The sequence below is a fragment of the Mesoplodon bidens genome (genome assembly GCF_964165515.1).
Source record: "Mesoplodon bidens genome assembly, chromosome: 18".
Taxonomy (NCBI): Eukaryota; Metazoa; Chordata; class Mammalia; order Artiodactyla; family Ziphiidae; genus Mesoplodon; species Mesoplodon bidens.
Window position 1 is genome coordinate 52,032,748 of NC_138175.1, and position 20,577 is coordinate 52,053,324.

General features: G+C 59.4%; 1 protein-coding gene across 3 annotated transcripts in view; it reads right to left on the reverse strand.

Annotated features, from left to right (window-relative positions):
• The window catches only part of STRN4 (striatin 4), a 25,999-nt gene continuing 5,422 nt past the window's right edge, over positions 1-20,577 (reverse strand). The window contains exons 2-18 of one of the 3 annotated variants that reach the window (XM_081215858.1): positions 18,518-18,621; positions 17,951-18,024; positions 16,916-16,994; positions 14,881-15,078; positions 12,518-12,659; positions 8,836-8,995; positions 8,138-8,251; positions 7,688-7,782; positions 5,673-5,848; positions 5,546-5,593; positions 5,085-5,206; positions 3,705-3,875; positions 3,416-3,556; positions 2,868-2,966; positions 2,598-2,684; positions 1,035-1,270; positions 1-764 (exon numbers count right to left, since the gene is read on the reverse strand). In XM_081215858.1, coding sequence (XP_081071984.1) covers positions 1,101-1,270; positions 2,598-2,684; positions 2,868-2,966; positions 3,416-3,556; positions 3,705-3,875; positions 5,085-5,206; positions 5,546-5,593; positions 5,673-5,848; positions 7,688-7,782; positions 8,138-8,251; positions 8,836-8,995; positions 12,518-12,659; positions 14,881-15,078; positions 16,916-16,994; positions 17,951-18,024; positions 18,518-18,621 — 1,980 coding nt within the window. In that variant the 3' untranslated portion in view covers positions 1-764; positions 1,035-1,100. Of the gene's footprint in view, positions 765-1,034; positions 1,271-2,597; positions 2,685-2,867; positions 2,967-3,415; positions 3,557-3,704; positions 3,876-5,084; positions 5,207-5,545; positions 5,594-5,672; positions 5,849-7,687; positions 7,804-8,137; positions 8,252-8,835; positions 8,996-12,517; positions 12,660-14,880; positions 15,079-16,915; positions 16,995-17,950; positions 18,025-18,517; positions 18,622-20,577 lie in introns of all 3 variants that reach the window. The other 2 variants (XM_081215857.1, XM_081215859.1) reach the window with 2 other exon arrangements.

Sequence of the window (20,577 nt, forward strand, 5' to 3'; positions counted from 1 at the left end):
TGGGGGTGGGGCTCCATTAAAATCCCATTTATTTATACAGATATACAGGGAGTTACGGGGGACCCGGGGGACCCCACTCCACCCTCCATGCGCCACGGAGGGGCAAGAGAAGGCCATCTCTCCCCATGGGTGACCCCATGGGGGTTTGGGGGGCTGCCCTTGGAGGAGTGTTGGGGGAGGTAGGGGTGGGCACCTCCCCCGAGGGCATCACCAGCTCCCCAGGCAGTTACTGGCCCTGGCGGTGTTGGGTAGTGTCTGGAAAGCTGTGCTGAGGGAACTGGAGGGGAGGGGGTTTACTGGGCGCGCTCCGGGGTGGGCCAGGCCCGCACCTCCACGGAGGACAGCCCAGCCTGCAGCTGGCTCCAAGGCCCCGGCAGACCCAGAGCAGGGGCACTGGGGGCTCCTCCCGGCACAGCTCCCACCCGGGTCCAGGGAGGTGGAAAGGAGGGGTCAGGGGTTCAAAGAGAGAACCTGGCACCTTCTGGCGTCTTGGAAAAGCTAATCCCTAAGGACACCCAGCCCTGGCTGTACGGCCCCTGAGAAGGCAGCTCAGAGACCTGGAGTGGGTGTCAGGGTGAAGAGAAAATTCCCAGAGACCATCCTGGAGGGCGATTCCTGAAGGAGGCCATGTCCCGGCGGAATGCCCGGGGAAGGACGGGCCGAGGGGAGGGCCTCCTGGAGAAAGGGCCAGTTAGCACCACCAGGCTCCAAGGCAGGCAGGAAGAAGCCAGGCCTTGGGGCCTCCAGACCAAGGCTGGAGTCACCTATGGGGGACAGAAGGGAGGGGAGACTGGACCACGACCTCCAGGGTGCAAGAGGCCAGGCAGCTCCAGCCTCTCTAGGCCCCAGCCCCTCCTCTGAATGCCCAGGGGCTACCTTGGCAGTTCTCACAGGGCATCCTGACTAGGATTTCGGGTCTTGGCACCCTCTGGAAATGCCAGGCGAAGGGGTGTTTGTGAGGGCCCCATCGGGAGTGAGGATGCAGGGGGCTTCTGCCCTCCCAAGCCAAGCCTCCCTCCCATCTGGCCCCTCACCTCAGTCCCACCTGCCCAGCCCCACTCCCCAGCCAGCGTGGCGGCCTGGGTGGGGCCAGGTGGGCATCATACGAAGACCTTGGCCAGGGCGTCGGCGCCCGCGCTGGCAATGAGGGCCTTGCTGGGGTGGCAGGCGACAGCATGGATGGCCTCCTCGTGCTTCTTGCGGTGGGCCGTGATCTCCTGAACGCATGTCTTATTGTCCAGGCTCCACAGACGCAGGGAGCAGTCATGGCCTGTGCAGATGTGGGAGCGGTTGTGGCCGTCACCCAGCAGCTCTGGGTCCCCCCGCCTCCTTGCCCAGACCTGCCCCCCGAACCTGGCCTCGTCCAAAGGCCTGGGAGTTGGGTGGGGCTCGCTCCTCTGCCCAGTTGCCTCCAGATGCCCAGTGTGAAGCACTGCCCTTCTGACCAGCCTATCATCCAGCCATCTAGGCACCGAGTGTTCACTGAGCACCTACTGTGTCCTGCACTCGGGGGCGTGGTGAACAAAACAGGCAAATCTCCCTGCCCCTGTGGTGCTGCGTCCCAGTGTGCAAGAGACAGTAAACAAGAGAACAGGATAAACGAGGCCAGGTGGTCACAAGTGCTGTGAGCACCAGTCAGTCAGTGTGAGGACCGTGTGGCCCAGGGGGTAGGGCAGGGGGAAGAAACTTCTAGGCAGCAGGGACAGCCAGGGGCAGGTCCTGAAGACTGACAGCCTGAGCAGGCAGGTGGGGGGTGGGGGTGGGGAGTAGACTGCGCCAGGCCTTGGGGCCATGAGCCACTGCGGGGAGACCGCCGGACTTAGGCGTTACCGGGATCTGGTGGGCTGCGGTGGGGGGACCTGGGCCCTGTACTGAATTTTTGCCTGGGCCTGATCTCACTGACGGTTCCCTCAACCGGCGTCCTCCCTGGAGACAGCCGTAGCACCGTCCTGGGCCACCCCCGCCCTCCACTGCCACTGCTCACGCCTGTGTGTGCACTCGCTCGCTGACACCCCGGGGCAGGCTCGGTCTGGTCAGGCCTCCGTGACCGCCAGCGCACACCCTTCACCCCCTGGGGAGCTTCACCCCCTTCTCCATCCGCCCAAGTCCCAGCCCATCCCGTTGAGGCGCAGCCCCGCACTCACTGGGGCTCAGTGCCTTTATCCACAGACAGCAGGTGCACCAAATGCTAAAATTTCTCGTGGGGATTGAGTCAGATAAACCTGAACTTCAATTCCTGCAACCCAGTGGGCTGTGACCAAGTGAAATGACTTCTCTAGCCCCAGTCACCACATCCGTGGAGTGGGAATAACAGTACCAACCTCATTCAAATCCAATGAGATGATGTGGGAGAGGGCCTACAGCGGGCTCCAGTGCACAGTGCTTTGTTGTCCCCACCCTCGTGACCGCTGTCATTCCCGCCACGGAGGGGCTCCAGGCCCCTGCTCGGACAGCACTCCCACCAGCTCCCCACCCTCAGGGAGCCCCCGGAGTACTCCCTCGGGACCAGAGCCTGGGTCTCTTCCTCCTCCTCTCCCCCAGCCTGCCGGAAAAGGCACACGCCTCACTCCTGAGGAGCCAGGAGGCTCCCGACTTACTTCCTGACATCAGGAATACGCCATTGGGGTCCACGGCTAGGCAAGTGACTGCATCCAGGTGGGCAACCATGGAGTGCACGGATCTCCCTGAGGGGAGAGAGGGTGGGCAGCAGGTTACTCTCCACTCTGCGCCTTGCCTGGGAAGGTGAAGGGGCTAGAAAGGACACTGAGCCTTCAACGTGGACACCAGGAGGTCTGCCATCTGAGCCTGGTCGACCCCTGCTCCCCCTGAGCACACGTGTAGGGGGGGCCAGGAAGGTTGGGCCTCACCTGTCCGGTTGTCCAGGAAGCGGATGCCTCTGTCGTCATGGGCGGTGATGGTGAGGGGCTGGCTTGGATGACTCACCACCTGGTTGATCTGGGTTGGGCCTGACAGGAAAAGGAGGGAGAGGGGAAGAGGTCAAGGGTGGGAGGCAATCAGGTAGACCGGCACAAAGGTAAGAGAACTACCATCCCATGCCCATCCTCTGCTCAGACAGCGAGCAGGGCTGGGCACTCCGGCCGCTCCCTCCTGGGCCCAGTGCTTCATCTGTGCAATGGACACTGCACGGCCTTGGGGCGAGCAGGAGGGATGACAAACACGTAGACGGTCCTTCTGTTCCACCAAGTGGCCCATGGGCGAGTCCCTCATGACGTCTCTCCAGTCAGCCCTCCCGAGCACCCTGTGCCGTCCATAATGGCAGTGACTGGGACCTGATCTTCGTCGCTCTCAGAACCCCCAAGGGGGCAGGGCAGCCACTTTCCACTGACTGGGCAGCAGGTCACCAAAGCCACAGGAGAAACTGGGGCCCTGGAGGCATTCCTGGGGCCTCCCTTACCGCTGTTCCCCCGGGAGTCCAGTGTGAGGAGGGCACTGCCAGCCTCCAGGTCATACAGGACGGTGTCGCCAGAGCGGAAGGAGGCCACAATGTGGGCAGGCTCGGTGCTGGTGAAGGCCACTGAGGTGGGGGTCCCATGATCTGAAGGCGGAGGGGAGAGAAGGCTGCCTAACGGCCCCACTCTTCCCTGGGTGCGGGGGGCACAGGCCCCCTCTGGGGGCCTCCGGCTCTGTACGGCTCCTGTGCCACCTGTCAGGGTCCCGCACGCCCCCACGTCCCCCTGACTCACCGCTCGCTGTGGGGAAGGTACAGAGGCAGGTTGGGCTGCTGCTGCTGGGGTCCCAGATGCGGACGGTGCCGTCGGCAGAGCAGGAGGCCAGGCGCTGGGAGATGGGACTGAAGGCCAGGCCCCACACTGCGTCCCTGTGGCCCTCCAGGACATGGCTCAACACGCTCGGGTCTGGACCCGCCAGAGGGAGAGAAGGGCTGCGTCAGGGCCGCCGGCCCCGGCCCCGGCCGGGACAGCCCAGGAGCACCAGTTCTGCCGAGACGCAGGTACTGAGCTCGAGCTGCCCTTTCGCCCAGCTTCGTCCCCAAATCCTCACGCCCTCAGAGTTGCTCCCGCTCTGACTGCTAGCTGTTCTGTGAAGCTTTTAGGGCTCTGAAGGCGCCCCAGAGTGAAAGCTACAGAAGGTAGGGATTTCCTTGTTCCCTGCGTCCCCGCAGGCCCGCGATAGTGCCTGGCACAAAGCCGCTGCTCGAGACATACCTTTTAGGACTTAGTTAAGGGGACGAGGGACAAGGGTGGCTCTGTGACCCTGGGACCCTTTGCAGCCTGGCCCCTGTGGGTCAGCCCCACCCTCGGTCCCTGCGGTCTTTTCTGCCCAAGAGCATGGCCTTGCCCGGTCTCTCCAAAGCCCTCTGGTCGTTCCCACCACTGCCTCCCTGGTCACTCGAGTCCACACAGGGTGCTCTGGCTGGGTCCTGCTGACACCCGACGTGTGACAACTTGCTTAGCCTAGAGCAGATACTGCCTGGGACTGACCCTTGAGCTCTGAAAGGGTGAGACTATGCTTCAGAAAACAGTATACATTCTCTGAGAGGAGACACAGACCTCTAAACTCTGCCATGACAGCCTGTTGTATGGAGCCATGTGTGTGATCAAAAGGGTTATCAGAAGAGGCGTCAGAGGGCAGGGACACGGACACTGAACAGATGTGAGAGTCTGGTCACTTCTCCGCTTAATCTGAGAGGTGGCCCAAGGACACAGCCAAACTCCCTACAGCCTGGCCCAGCCAGAGTCTCCGTCTCACCTGCTCGACCTGCTCCTCGCCGGCGCCCTCCGCTCGACCACGCAGGCGTGGGCAGAGCTGAGCGCGGAGAGCTGCCAAGGCTCACCACGCCTTCGCCTTTGGGGCTGGTCCCGGCCCCAAAGCTCCGCCCCAAGCAGCTCCTCTGCGAGACGCTCCCCCACCACGCCCGCTGCTGCCTCGTCTTGTCCCACCCTTGGGCACGTGCTGAATCGCCCTGGCCCGAGCTTCACCAGACCGGGAGCCCTCGGCATGCCCACCCCCAGCACCCAGTGTGAAGCCTGGGGGCTTCGGGAACCAACAGGCCCTGGTGGCAGGTGTGTGGGGGAAAGGAAGGCAGGCGAGGGAGCCGTCCTCACCGTAACCGTCGTACGGGTCCATGTTGAGGTCTGGAATCTTCCAGCTATGGATGCGGGCATCCGCCCCACCGCTGTAACAGTATTCACTGTGGCTGCCCATGGCTACTGCCAACACGGGGCCCCTGGAGGATACCAAGTTGGGTGAAGCGGGGAGACGAAAAACTCCAGGCTCCCCCTCCCCCATGGGACCCTGAAGTGCTCCACTAGCATCTTTCAAGGCTGGCTAAAAGGAATGCAGCGTCTGGACCTCTGGTGGTGCCATCCAGGCAAGGTGCCTGTCCCACTCCCCGTGTCTGTTTCCTCCTCCGAAGGCTGTGCTGAGAACCAGCTACGGGGGCACTGAAAGTCTGCAGAGCGCCAGGAGCGAGGTGGGGTGCGTGCAGAGGGTCACAGGGACTCCGAGCCCTCCTGCCACCCTGGCTCAGCCCCCAGGATGGCTGCCGTGGGGGGCACTTCCCTACCTGTGAGCCCGGAAGGCATGGATAGGCTCCACGTCTAGCGCGGCATTCCTGGGGGGAGACAGAGGGGCTGGATGTCGCTGGGAGCCCCTCATCACCCTGTCCCCCACCCCAGGGCTGCTGCTCTCACTTCTTGGCCGTGACCGCCTTCTGCAGGTTCCAGAGCTTGAGCGTGCCGTCCTCGGAAGCAGTGAGCAAAGCCGACTGGCTGTGATGGAAAGCCAGGGAGCGGATGCCGTCGTAGTGGGAGCGGAGGGTGAATTTGGGGTTCCAGGTCTTCTTAAAGGCATCCTTGCTGTCAGACAGCTGCGGTGGGGAAGCTGCCTCAGTGTCTGCTCGTCCATCTCAGCCGTCCCGCAGACACCAACTCCCAGCCCCACACGGGGCACCTCATAGACTGGCCTCCAGCCCGGCCCTCTCCCACTTCCTCCTTGCCCGCTGTGTCCCCTCACTCACTCAGCAAGTGCCTGCAGTGTGCAGGGCCTGGGCTGGCTTCTGGGGAGGCAAAGGGGAGCCCAAACCCTGGGGATCTCACCATGCAGAGGGAGCCTGGGGGAGACAATCAGACCGTCTCCATAGCGCAGAGGATTATGAACTGCGAGCAGTGCCACGTGCCACGAATTACAAACGCACCGAGAGGAGGTATGGGGCAGCCTGTCCTCCTCTGTGGGGGGTCAATAAGGCTTTCCTGAGGAACTGACAAGCCGTCAGGACGTAACCAGATAAGGGGAGGGGACAGAGGATGGAAACTGCATGTGCAAAGTCCCTGAGGCACAGGCAGCAAGGGCGGATCCTGAGCCTGAGAGGAGGCCTGGGATGCAGAAAGCAAGGGAGAGAGCGGCAGGAGATGAGGCCAGAAGGGCTGGCCAGAGCCACAACAGTGGCCCACGCTCAGGAATGTGCAGCTCATCCCAAGCGACAGGGGAGCCACAGAAGGGTTTAGAGCAAGGAAATGACACAGCTTCTTCGGGCCGCCCCGTGGCGGGGCTCGACTGGGGAAGATAAGAGTGCCTGTAGAGAGAGAGGTAAAGAGGTCCTGAGGGAAGTCTCCCAGGGAGAGGTGAGGCAGACCAGACACTGTGGAGTGGAGATGGGGACAAGCACACAGTGGGGAGAGACTGGGAAGCCGAATCAATAGGCCTCTGAGGGAGAGTCCCAGAGACACCCCACAGGTCCTGGCGGACGAGGGTGCTGCTCTCCAGGCGGGGTACCTGGGGAGGGCCACTCGGGAAAGGAGACGAGCAGACTGTCGGCCAGGCCTCAGCGCTCTGCCCCGAGATGAGGTGTCCCCGAGGCACCCCTTCACCGGGGCTCTGTCCCCCAAGGTCACCACTTCTGCCAGAGGTCTAGGCCGGAGGGGTCTGCCCCCTCCCACGCACGCTGCCCCGTGGGGGTGGGTCTCACCTCGGGGTGAGCAGAGGGGCCCTGCAGCGCGCTCCCTGCTCAAACCCTCCGCTCCGGTCTCGCTTCCCAACACCCCACAGCAGTGTCCTACCCTTGCTGGGATCACTTGAAATCTTGCTAGAAGCTGTGGTAAATGTCCTGCTACAGGAACTTGCTCACACGTGCCCGTTTCAGAGATGCCCAGGTAGCCAGAGGCCCGGCCATGGATCTCAGGACACTGGCCCTGAGGTCTCCCTTCATTCCAGCCCAACATACCAGATCGGCCTGGTTTTTTGTTTTGTGGCTTAAAGTCACCTTCCCTTCCAAAGTCAGCTCAATTCTCACCTACTGCACAGACTTTCTCACCCGAACCGCCACCAGCCCGAAGCCCCCTCCTCTAATGCTGTATTTTGACTCAGCACCCCCTTCACCCCTGCCTCCTGTCTGCGGTGGGTCCTGGTCTTGAGGTGCGTGGAAGCCCAGAGTGGGAGGGAGCATTGCCGGGAGAAGGAGCCTGGCAGCATGATTAAAACACAGGCGCCAGAGCCTTTCAGGCCAGGCACCTCGGTGACCCCAGTCAAGTCCCACCGCCTGTCTGTGTCGGCACCCTCTGTGAAACAGTGAGCTGGCGAATGATCTCGCATCGTCCTCATGTGTGAGGGGCTGGGCACAGGCCGGGCACATGGTCAGAGCTCAGCCAGCCCCGGCACTGCGCCGACGCCCCATGGGGGCCTGTAGTGGGTGGGCACCCTGAGAACTTACATCACAGCTGAGGTCGTTGTCGTTGGTGACGGTGAGATCTGCCAAGTCCCCCAGGCTCACCTCCCCGCCCCCGATAGTGTCCATGATGAAAACGTCTGAGGAGAAGCCAAAGGAACCTGGTAGGGGGAGGGGAGGGAGGGCACAGAGAGGGGCAAGGAGAAAGAGAGAAAGACAGAGAGAGGCAGAGAGAGAGGTAAGGAGTGAGAAAGAGAGACAGGGAGAGGACAAGATCAAGAATCACAGCTGGAAAGAAAGAGACAGGGAGACAGACAGGGCAGGACAGACAAAAAGAGAGGAGACAGAGACAGACAGACGAACTTTTGGGACAGGGAGGCTGCAGACTAGAGGCTGGGCCTCGACCCTGAGGACACAGAAGCCCTGGGCTTAGCACTGCAGCCTCCCTCTGCCGTGGGCCCCTCAGGACTGGGCCAGGGTCGAGGGGCCTCTTACCTTCGTGGGGCCGGGGCTGGGGTGTGCCGGGAGGTGGGCCGGTCACTTTGGGTGGCAGCCCATCCACATCCCGAAGGTCGGCCAAAATTCCCTGGAGTTTGACCCGCCGGCTTTCTGAAGGGACAAGGCACAGGGCAGGAGTTACTGACTGGTTCACTCAGCCACGTGCGGGCGATGCCTTCCCCACCACCGAGAGCTCTCCTGCAGCTGTGGGGAGGCCGGGAAGCCCTGGGCTCCGGGTAGGGATGGCAGACGGGCAGAGGAGACAGACTGAGGTGGGACCCTCCATGGGCCGCCCTTGCTGGGGCCTCAGTCCCCAGCCATCCTACATGACCCCCGAGGGCCTCGTAGCTTGGAGTCACAGGACAGGAAGCAGCAGCAGCACTGCCCCGTCTGCCTTCTCCACTCTGGGTCTGCATCCTGTCCACCCCGCCCCCTCCAAGGTCCGCCAACAACTGGCTGCTCAAGTGGAGCTGGAGGCCCTGCCTCAGGCAGAGCCGGGCCTGCCTGGGTCCCCACAGGGGTTTTCCAGGGAAGGAGTGAAGCCCTGGCCATCGTGGTGCAGGCCTCCCGCTCTCCTTGGCCACCCTCCTCTCAGGAAGTGTATCCGTCCGGTGGAGACCCTGGGGCAGGAAGCAGCTGCAGGCGGCTGTGTGTGCCCGCAGTGAGGAAGGTGGGCCAGAAAACCCCCAGCTCACCCAGTTCGTGGTGGGTCCCCTCGCCGGCACATTGCCGGGGGCCTGGGGAGCCCTCTCCGTCCTCTCCTGAGCCCAGGAAATCAAACTCGTTGATGGCATCCTCTGAGTCATCCTCCTCGTCTTCGTCCTCCATTTCAGGAACCAGGGCCTTGGATGGCAGCTGGGGCATGGAGACAACCAGGGGTCAGGGGCTCCTGCGTGGGCCCAAGCCCACCCAGTCTCCAGAAACAGAGAAACCAAGGCTCCTGGCCTCGGCCCGCAGGGTCCGCCCCAGCCCCACACTTTGAGGCCGTGCTCCCCCTGCTGGGAGCACTCAGGGCTGCTTCTCACTGGAGGAGCTGCTCCCCCAGCCTGGCTCTGGAAACCCCTTCCGCTCCTGCTGCCTCCAGCAGTGATCCCCACACAGGGCCCTCCTCCTGGCTTTCACTCAGGCTGTTCCTGCTCCCCCATGCGCCACCCCCCAGCACAGTACTTCTCATGAAAAAGTGTCGGATAATATGACAGCCTGTTTCGGGGGCGAGGGAAGATATATGTGTGTCTACGGGGGTAAGTGAGTGGAAGGAGGTGCTCAATCAAAGTGAGAACAGATCCATGGGTACAACAGTAACGATAATGAACACTTACTGGGCCAGCCTCTCTGGGTTATTCAGTGCACTGAATAAGCTTCACATATGTGATTTCACAACCCCATGAATAATTACTACTGTAATTATTATCCCCATATTACAGATAAGGAGAACTGAGACTGAGCAGAGTGAAGCCCCTTGCCCAGGTCACCAGGTCCAAGCTGTTCCTTATACACTAAGACGGCTCTGGGGTGTGAGATTACCTGAGGTTCTCCAAGTCTTCCTCATAACTTTCTACACTGGCTGAATTTTTGTTTTCTTACGTAACAAGCAGGAGCTACTTTTAGAATGAGAGAAAACACCCCGATTCCTCCACTTTGAGAAACAGAACGCTGGGCGAGTGGACACTGAGTACTATTTCCCACAGTTGGTCTTAACCAGGAGCAAGAACCAAATCATCCTGTTTTCCTTAATTCACAAGCTTGGACCGAATCCCAGGCTTGTGAATTTAGGAGCAGCATCACACCTGTGTTTCCCCACACGGACACCTTTGAGATGCAGCCTCATGAAGTGACATCTTGCATATGATTCTTTACCCTCTCGTGGCGTAAGCATCACTGTGTTTTACATAAAGTGCCATCCGGAAGCTGTGTACTTGGCACTTCAAAGGCTGCACTTAAATGGCTTAAGGGAGCTTCAGAATTTTCAAATACAGTTTTGAATCCGAGTTCTGCTTTAAGTGCTTCGGAGACCACTGGTTCCAAACACCACCTCTTCCAGGAAGGCTTCTCCCTCCTAAGTGTTCCCTGCCTGGGCCCAGCCTCAGTCAGACTGTGAATTCCTCGAGGGCATGGCTGACGCCCCTCCTCCCAGAGGCTCAGCATCCTGAGCTGGGTCTGGAGGGTATGAATTTGGAGCAGCTACGCTCAGGCTCAGGCATCGTGGATGGCCAGCCCCTGGCCTGTGTGGGAGGACGGGGATGGGACGTGAGTGCCTTCCTCTTCCGGCCTGGGAGAAGACCCAGGGTCAAGGTTCAGACAGCCTGCCCAGAGAGATAATGGCAGGGGTCAGTCCACGAGAGGGGCCCTATGCAGTTACGTCCTGCCATCACTGCCTGGGACTGTGAGTGCCAGGCCCCTGCCAAGCACTGCTAATACTGCTGCCGCCGAGCACCTGGCCTGGCAGCCACCGGGCAGCCAAGGGCTTTGTACGCATGAACTCATTTTAATTAATTCCTCAACGACCCAGAGACAGGGACTACTTTTTTTTTTTTTTTTTTTTGCAGTACGCGGGCCTCTCACTGTTGTGGCCTCTCCCGTTGCAGAGCACAGGCTCCGGACGTGCAGGCCCAGCGGCCATGGCTCACGGGCCCAGCTGCTCTGCGGCACATGGGATCTTCCCGGACCGGGGCACGAACCCATGGCCCCTGCATCAGCAGGCGGACTCTCAACCACTGCGCCACCAGGGAAGCCCGACAGGGACTATTAGCCCCTGAGACTGAAGCCAAGACAAAGAGAATCATGTGCCCACAGTTACAGAGCCAGGCCATGGCCACTCTGGGAGTCACAGGCAGGTCTTCTGAATCAGGGTCTGGTCACTGAAGGTGTGCTGTGTGGAGACAGGGGGCTTGGGGAAGCATGGGACCCCTACATAATGAGCCATCTGACAGGGCATGCGGTGACTGATGCAAAGGCCGAAGGGAGTACGCGATCATTTCTATGGGAGGAGCGGAGAGGAGTGGGAAGGTTTCCCAGAGGAGGCTGAGGCGAGACCTGCAAAAGGAGTGAAAATCCCAACAGGGGGCAGGAGGGACCAGGCGTTCTGGACCAGGGGAGAAGCTCAGAGACCCCAGACTCAGTGACACCCCGCTTATTCCTGCAACCCCAGTGCCAGTGTGCCGGCTCTGTGCATTCCATTCCCCTCAGTGCCTTCCCTGAGTGCCTGACCTGTGCGGGACCCTGCACTGAGCCATGCCGGGGACACTGGACACAGAGCTGAGGCCAGGACATACCTGACACTAGACAGGGAGGACCCAGAATGGTCCCGGTCAGGACGGGGGAGCCCACAGGGGCCTCCTGACCCTGTGGGGGGAAGGGGAGCAAGGGCGGGTCAGACAAGGCTTCCTGGAGGAGGGGGTTGTCTGAGGTGAGTCTGAGGAGGGAGGGCTGGAGTTCGGGTGGGAAGGCCAGGTCAAGGAAAGCCCCTGAGGCCGTCTCCCACAGGCTCCCCTTCCTGGCACGTCCCTCTGCCTGTGACTACCTAGAAGCCCGCACTGGCCCCAAGCTCCTCCACGCTGGGACCGGGCCTCAGCGTCTCCATGTCCTCAGTGCCAGCACAGAGCTTGGCCCAGGGAGGCCCACATGGATGTTTACTGGACAGATGAGACCTGGCCCCACGTAAGGACGGCGCCGTCAGGATGGCAGGAGCACGGGGCTCTGGCAGTTAAGGAGTGGGGGAAATGCGGTGGGAGCTGTATCTCCAGGCCAAGCTGCGGAGATGTGGACTCTACCTTGCGGGCAGTGTCCCTGGGCCTGGGTCCTGCCACCAACAGCAGACTGGACACTTACATCCTCTGAAGTCCCCCCTGGAGTCCCCCGACCTGGCTCCAGGCGGAGCTCTGGGCCCGGCCACATTCCCTCAGGGTGCTGGGGAGGGAACAGTAAAAAACTCGCACAGTCCCTGCCTCGTGGAGCTCACAATCTACTGCAGGAGACAGAGGCAGAGTCACACCAGAACATTTCTCAGTCCGACTGCGGTCAGGCTGGCCAGAAGGAGAGCACACTGTGAGAGGGTGGCTCAGAGCTGGCCTAACCTGGAGATTCAGGAAAGGCCTCTCGGGAACATCTGAGCCCAAGGAGAGAGGATGGAGAGAATGACGGGGGTGCAGGTGGAGAAGGGGCCAGCCCTGATAGAAAAGACCTAGGCACCTCCCAAGGTACCTGAGGCAATGGCACGGCGGGACAGGAGATGGGGACCCAGGGAAGGGATGTGATCAGGACACAGACCAGTCCTTCGAGGCAGCCCCAGAGTAGTCACAGAGGCGCTCTGCTCTGCACACACAGCAAGCGTCCTCTTGCAGAAAGGGGGAGGGGCACCCCTCGAGCTCACGTGCTCACCTTCACGCGCTGCTTCTTGTGCTGCACGCTGTCCAGCTCATCGTCCTCATCACTGTCCTCATCCTCGCAGTTCTGCAGGAAGGGAATCTGCTCCAGCACTGAGCCACCCAAGCGCTCTTTGCCGTCTTTGCCGGCCGCATTCCTGCCCACGACAAGGGGGCAGAGGGGGCATTAGTCCTGCCAGGCGACGAAGCTCAGATGGGAGAGCGCTGAGGCTCGGGGACCAGAGGCTGGACCCGGCTCTCAGGAGTGCCAAGCCCACCCTGACCCCAGAGGAACTTTGACTCTGATCACACACAGGGCTTCAAGCCCAGCCTCTGCCTGACACACCCCAGCTGGAACGCTCACTGGGACCACAGACCAGGCCCAACCCCTCACTGAGTTCTGACCCTTCCTGAGTTCCAGACTAGCCCCCAACCCTGACGGCATGGCCCTGGCATATGCTGAGTCAGAAGGAGAGCTAGACAACAAAGCGCCACTGACTCAGCAGCCCCCGTTCCCACGGCCCGCTCAAACCACAAGCACAGAGCAGGTGAGTGGCGGGGACAAACCCAGCAAGAAAGAGGAACCGGTCACTGCACGGTCACTCGGGCCCCTCACAGCCTGCACTCTCCCCAATGACAGACGGCGCTCCCCTGTCCACCCCGGGCCACTGTTTAATGGCTCCATCGGGATGACAAGTTTTAGCGAAGGAGATTATTTTCCAAACCTGACTCCAGGGCAGAAAGGAGGGTAGAATTTGAAGTTCAGATAAATGCCAACAGACTCCTCTTCTGCCACTGGGCTGATGCCCCAGAGAGTTCTCGTCAACTGCCCGGGTGGATGGCTGCCACTCCGCCGGGTCGCTGTGCCCAGGCTCTCCCCCCGCTCACTAGCTGCCTCAGTCTGGCCTCCCCTGCTGGACCGCCCCCAGGGCTCGGTCCTCGGACCTCCTCTTGGCACCATCAACACCCTCTGCCTCAGTGACTGCCGAGTCCCGTGGCTTCCAAATCCGCCCGTGTGCTGGTGAACTGGAGGTACGTTTAGGAGTCCAGCGCCCCCACCCCTCACCCTGGGGGCCAAACAGGCACCTCAAACTCCACTCGTCCTGAACGGCCCCCTTGAAGCCCCCCCACCCTTCGTCTCCTCCATCTGGGTCAGTGCTGCTCCCACCTGCTCAGACCACGCCCTTCAGTCACCCCTAGTATCTTTTCCTCTCCTCCCACAGGCAGTCCTTTAAATAGTGTCGGCTCACCCTAAAAATCCACTGAGAAGCGGACCCCTTCTCACCCCTCCACTGCTAATGTCCATCATTTCTCACCTGGACGTCCGCAGGAGTCTCCTACCCGGCCTCCCGGCTCCCACCCCGACCCTCTGTCAGCCTCTCCTTCTCCAAGCAGACCAAGTATATCAGATGATGTCACACCCCTGCTCGAAACCACTGGCTTCCCACAACCCCAGCCTCCGAGTTCCTTCTCGTGGCGCTTGAGGGCCCGTGTGATCCGACTCCTGAGATCTCAGCGCACCGCAGACCACAGCCCCCACGCGCTCACGCCACTGCAGCCACACCGGCTTCTGTGGCTGCTCCCGAACGTCCCAGGCCCTGCCCGTCCCGGAACCTTTACACTTGCTGTTCCCTCCGCCTAGAACATTCTCCTTCCAGCTGCTTGGGTGGCTTAGCCTCCACTCCATACAGTTCTCTGCCCAAATGTCACCCCATCCGAAGCAGTACTACTTCTCCCATCACTCTTTCTCACTGCCTTTTATATAGCACCTCACTTCACCACCTATTATTTGACAAATTACAATTACCGATGAGAGAATGAACAAATGAGAGCTCCCTGGGGGCGGAGACCACATGTTGTGCCCCCCCTCACCCCCCGGTCCTGGCGTGTGGCCCGGGGTCTGCCTTCTGCAGGGGCTCGGTGTTTCCTGGGGAGCACACAGGCCTGAGCTTCACGGGGGGCCGGGCCAGCGGGAGCTGTGATGCACAACAGCACCAAGGCAACGCCAGGGGAGGGGAACCCAGGGGAACCCAAGACAGAACCTGGACACCCCACAGGGAAGGGACAGAGGAGCCCGCGATACACCCCAGGAAGGAAGCGGCCCCCAGAGCACGGCTGACGTCCTCAGGACGGAGAAGGCACACAGGGATGCACCCGCCAGACCCAAGGGCTCACCTCTTTTTTTTTTTTTTTAGCGGTACGCGGACCTCTCACTGTTGTGGCCTCTCCCGTTGCGGAGCACAGGCTCCGGATGCGCAGGCTCAGCGGCCATGGCTCACGGCATGTGGGATCCTCCCAAACCGGGGCATGAACCCGCGTCCCCTGCATCGGCAGGCGGACTCTCAACCACTGCGCCACCGGGGAAGCCCCAGGGCTCACCTCTTGATCTGCTCCTCGATCTGTTTCACCAGCAGCGACTCGCCGCTGCTGAGTCCCCCGGGGCCCGGCGTGGCCCTGGGGCCCCCTTCGCTGGGATCCACGGCCCCGTTGAGCTCCAACGAGCGGCCCAGTAAAGAGCGCACGCGCTTGGACCGCATGTCCAGGATGGTGTCGGTGTAGCCCACTTCTTCCAGGTACCTGCAGGGAGGCAGAACCAGGGTGGGTCAGGCGCCTTGTGGCTTCTTCATACGCTGCGGGGGGCCGATGCAAATTGGGCCAGGCTTTTTGGAGGAGCAACTTCAGACTATACATCAAAATTTCAAAGCAGCACACCCCTGGCCCCACCGTCTCCCCTCTGAGACTGTTTCCAGTGGAAGCCTTTCTACACAGGCACTGTGCTGCCACAGACGCTCGCGGAGACACTGCACATACGGGTAAACCGAAACGCAGGGGCCAAACTACACGTCCGCTGCTGAGGACTGTGGAAGCAAATGACTGCTGGGACACTACGCACAAGATAAACAGAGCAGAGTGCCAAGGAAAGAGGGCCATGATGAACAGTGGAACAAAAACCGTTAAGTTAGGTGTTCCTTACAATTCAAGTGTTTGTGGGAAAAAAAGAATGTGCATATAAGTATAGACCACACACAAACACACATTTGTATCACGCCCCTCGCTAGGCCTAGAGAGACACACACTAAACGTCAGAGCAGTGACCTCTGGAGAGCGAGACTGGGGATATTAATAGGAACTTCTGGCATTTACTCCACTCACTTCTACAAATGAGCATTTATTACTTCTGCAATTACAAGAAGTGAAGCCAGCTGGGACTGGTCTATAAGCTGAAAATATCTGTGGCTTCAAAAGACTGGAGACAATGAGTCCCATGCTGGTCCTCAGGAGGCGCCTCCAGAGCCTCTTCTGTTGAGCCTGACCCTGTCCCTTTGGGAACATCAGACAGCGCCTGCCTCGGCCTGCTGTCTGGCCTGCTCTCTCATCTCGGGCGCCTGTGTGTGTCCGACGCTTCCCCTCCCCACCAGCGGAGGGGCAGGAAAGTGTGGTGCGGAAGGAGTTGGGCTCTGGGGACAGGCTGCCCGAGATCACACCTCAGACCCTCCGCTGATTAGCTGCGACCTTCCATAAACAGATACCCTCTCTGCCCCTTGGTTTTTTCATCTGTGAAAACGAGGGGAATGCTAGCAGTTACACCACATGGGGGTTTATGTGAGGAATCCTTGGGTGCAAAGAGTTTAGCGCGGTGTCAGGCTCGTGACAGGTACCTGGCAACCGTCGCCTGTGATGACCTTTCTGTTGTCACTGTTTGCACACCCTTTAAGCTAGCAATTGCACTCCCACATATTCAGCTTAAGGAAATCAAGGATATGGACAAATAACTTCCTGGTGTTTGTCACACTGTCTACTGAAAAAAACACCTTCAACGAAATACACAAGAAGAGACTGGCCATAGGAAGTTATGATTATCCATGTGACAGACTATTATACAGATCTTGAAATGAGGCAACATAACTAATTTATGTGGGAAGATGTTCACAACACTTAGCAAAAGCAGTGCCTTATGAAACTGCAAAGGGGGAGCCCCGGCTTTTATAAAACACACACACACACAGGCACAAATACATATCCACGGAAAAGAAAGCATATGTGCCAAAATGTTTACAGGGGCATGAAATTCCTTGGGTGGTGGAATTATGAGTGATTTTTATTCTTTTCTTTCTGCTTCCCTATGTTTCCCAAGTTTTCTAAAACACACACATCTCTTTAACAAAAAACAATTTAACATTACCCCTGGGGAAAAAAAAGGCACAGAGGCACTTGGGGTCGCTTTCCACACGTGCCTCCTGCAGGGAGTCTTCCCTTGCTCTCCCCGACAGGGTAACAGCTGTGGCCAGCAGGGATCCTGACAGCTCAGGGTCCCCAGTGGGGACAGGAAGGACTGTGGAGTCTTCGGGCTTATCTCCCAAGCCAAACATGTCTTCTTGCCCCCCAGCCTCCACCCTGCCCTCCACACACTCACTGTCGGAGAAGCTGTCGCCCCTCTTTCCACACCAGCGGGCTGTTCTCCAGGGTGACCGACTCCACCGGGCCGTTGGAGACTGGAGGGTGGAGAGAAGGGAGGCGGGCTGTCTCGGTCAGGGCACCACCACGCGCCCATCACCTCCTCCATCGTCCTTGGAGCCCCTTCCTGAGAGCGTCTGAAGCCTCCCTCTGCCCCTGTGCTCCTCCTCTCTAGTCTCTGGGTCACTTCCCAACCATTCCCAGACTATCCTCAGACTCTACTTATGTTATTTTCCCACACGGGAAATGGGCTCAGTTCTGAGCGAAGAGGCAGACTCGACCACGTCCCAGCCTGGCTCTGCCACTTCCCGGCTGTGCGGCCTTGAGCACGTTAGTTTACCTGAGCCTCAGTTTCCTCTTCTGAGAAACGAAGTTAATAATCTCAGCACCTACCTCTTGGGACTGTTGTGAGGATTAAATGAGACAATCTGTTTGTTTTATTCATCGAATATTTATCGGGCATCTACTATGTGCCCGGCTAGGTGCCTGGACTACATCAGTCGACAAAACCCCTGCCCTGGTGGAACTCACACTCTGGTCGGAGGAGTCTGACATGAAGAACAGAGATCACCGTCAGCCTGTCCTGGAAGGCCCTGACCCTGTGAGCACACCACACTCTTCCACGCCTCCGTGCTCCAGTACACCCTTCCCTCTACCTGGAGTGCCTTCCCTACTGCCCTGATGATGAACTGATGCCTCCTTCCAGGAGCGCAGACTGTCGGGCCTTGTGTGTCTGTCTATCTCACACAGGGACAGCAGGCAGGACTCCCAGCCTTCTTCACCCCCTGCCCCCACTCCCCCGAGCGCCCAGCACAGGACCCGGAAGAGCAGCCCACGGGGGAGGGACGCTGAGAGTGAGACCCAACCCCTCCCCACCCCGGCCGAGCCTGCTTTCTGTGGAGCACGGTGAGAGAGACGTGGCCCATCTCAGCTCTTCTCCGTCACATCCGGTTTTGTTGGGAGGGGGCAAGAGGGGAGGATCGGGGGTGGGTACCTTGCTCTGACAGGTCTGGCTTCTTCTCCCCCTGGTTCAGGTCTGTCCCGAATTTCAATTTGTGGTATTTGGCCCTAAAAGATCAAGCGATTAACCAGTGAGAGACGCGGAAGAGTAGACGGAGCCAGCCCCCACCTCGGGAATCCCAGGCCCCAGGTTCTCTCTAATCAGCTCTCCTCCCTCTGAAGCTGAGCTGCCCGATTAGGAAGCAGCCCGGGCGGAGCAGGCATCACGGATGGCCTGTGAAGTGCCCACTCTTTGGAGTCAGGCAAACTGGGTTGCTATCCCAGCTCCAGAGTCCTTGAAGAAGTCATCACCCTCTGGAAGCCTCACCTGTACCCATTAGGCCACTGGAAGCGATAAATGAGACAATGAACATATGGTGTTTGGCATGCAGTGGGCCACCACCATTATGAGTACTGTTGTCAGTTGTTTACCCCGAATCCCACCCACTATTTCCTGTTCTGTCCCCCTCCTGGAACCATGCAGGACTGGGTGATGGGGAAGAGAACGCTTGACCCCAAAGGCTTGATCCCTGAAGGCAGGACGGGGGACAGCAGGGCTCACCTTTCCTGCTTCAGCGCATATTCTAACATCTTGATCCGCCGCACCAGGTCTGTCTTGAGATTCTCTTGCCCCTTCCTTTCTCCCTGGAGGAAGGCCACCTGAGCCTGTGGGGGGGAGAGAGGGAGACAGGAAGACAGCAGGGCTCAGGCTCACTGACATGTGTCCCTCACTCACTCAGGGACAATCAGCTCCAGCCCTGCCCCCACAGCAACACACAGCAGCCACTTCTTCAGGCGTGAAGACCCTGAGCCAGGGTTCCATGGAGCAGTGCAAGGGCGGCTGGATCTGTCTCCATGTCACCCGCAATGAAACAACTGAAGAGAAGTCCTTAACCCCTGAAATTAAATAGGGACAGCCTGGGCCTAACTTGGTCCCCACCTCTGGGGAGGAGGTGGGCCAGGGAGGTATTAACAGCCCTGGGCGCCTCCTCCCCCCACTCAGGCAGGTGCTGTCCCTCAGGTTGCTGGTGGAGGTGGCGTGCCACTACTCCTACCAGAGCATCTGTCTCTGGGAGGCGTGGGAAGCTGCTTCTGGCGTTTAGAGACAAGAGCCAGCGGCTCGGCTCAGCTCCCGCTGCAGCGCGAAAGCTTCCCCACCCGACCCCCATGGTGGGGACCAACCTTTCCACCGGAGTCTGCCCAGGGTGAGGGAGACGTGCCACAGCCACAACCCAGGGCCCTTGCCAACCACTTCACACTGTCTGCTGGCACGGGCTGCCCCAGTCTGCTCTGGTCTGTCAACAGGTCTTTTGGAGACACCGGGTCAACGGCCTTTGAGGCAGGATCTTGGCCCCTGACCAGGTTCCGGAAGCCCAGTGCCAAAGCCCCTGAGCGCAGGGCTCCTCCCTGGCTTCTCCCCAAGGCTCATCTGTTCCAGGCTAGGACTGCCTGAGCTCCAGGCTTGGCTCGGCCACTTACTCGCTGCATGATCTTAGGCAGGTCACTGGCCCTCTCTGAGCCTCCGTTTCCCCTCATGTGTTAAGTTCTTCTCAGTCCAAAGCCTGGCACAGAAGAAAGGCTAACAAATGCCAGCTCCTACCTCTTACTATTTTTATTCTCCCTGTCTGTTCTTCTAGGGTCTTGAAATGGGCCCAGTTCTTTAAGAGAGCTAGGATCCCTCTCAGACCTGAGGCCCATCGAGCAGAGCTGTCTGTGGCTTACAGGCCTCCTGCCCCACAGGCAGCTGCGTCTTCCTGGAGCCAATCCTCACACATCAAATGCTTATTGAAGAACTTCAACAGCTCCCCCAGAAGCCCCCAGTCGCCCCAGATACCTTTTCCAGGTGGTGAACATTCCCAAAGCCTCGCGCTCAAGGACTGTCCACTGTTGGTGGCCTCTCAGACGCCCATGAACACGCCTCTTCCTCGCCTTGGGGCTCAAAGGGCCCTGACCTATCTGCCCCCAGCACTTGGAGCACAGCACAGCCCTGTGCCCCCAGGCCTCCTATCACCCCTGTCCTGCTTCAGGGACCAAGTCTCTCCCGCAGATTAGCAGAGAACCAAATGTGCGCTAAGCATTGCCGAGCACTGGCCAGGGCCGGGGGCCAGGGAAACAGGCACACTCAGACACCACTGGTGGCGCCATAAATTGACAAACCCTTCCGGGAGGGCAATCTGGCTATATCCACAAACACGTTAAATGCACATGCCTTTTGCCCTAGCAGTTCCACTTCTAAGGAATTTACCCCACAGGCGTAATTGCAATGGTAGGCTTCCTTTTGAACAAATAAAAAGGCATATATGTATACTAATGTATGACAGAAGTGTCATTCATTCATTTATTCACTCCACAAATATCTGTTGAGTCCCAGCTATGTACCAGATACAGTTGTGGACAAAGGATACATCACTGAACAACGTGAGGTTTATATTTTAGAGGAGGGTGCGGGAAAAACAACGAACACATAAATACACGTCACAGGTACGCTATGGAAAAGAAACCTCATCTGTCCATTGAGAGAAAGGGACTCCCCCCAATACCTTTTTCTTTCTACACTTTAAATCAACATGTATGTACATAAACACCTAAGGCCAGACAGGCAGACTCACACGTGATCAGTGT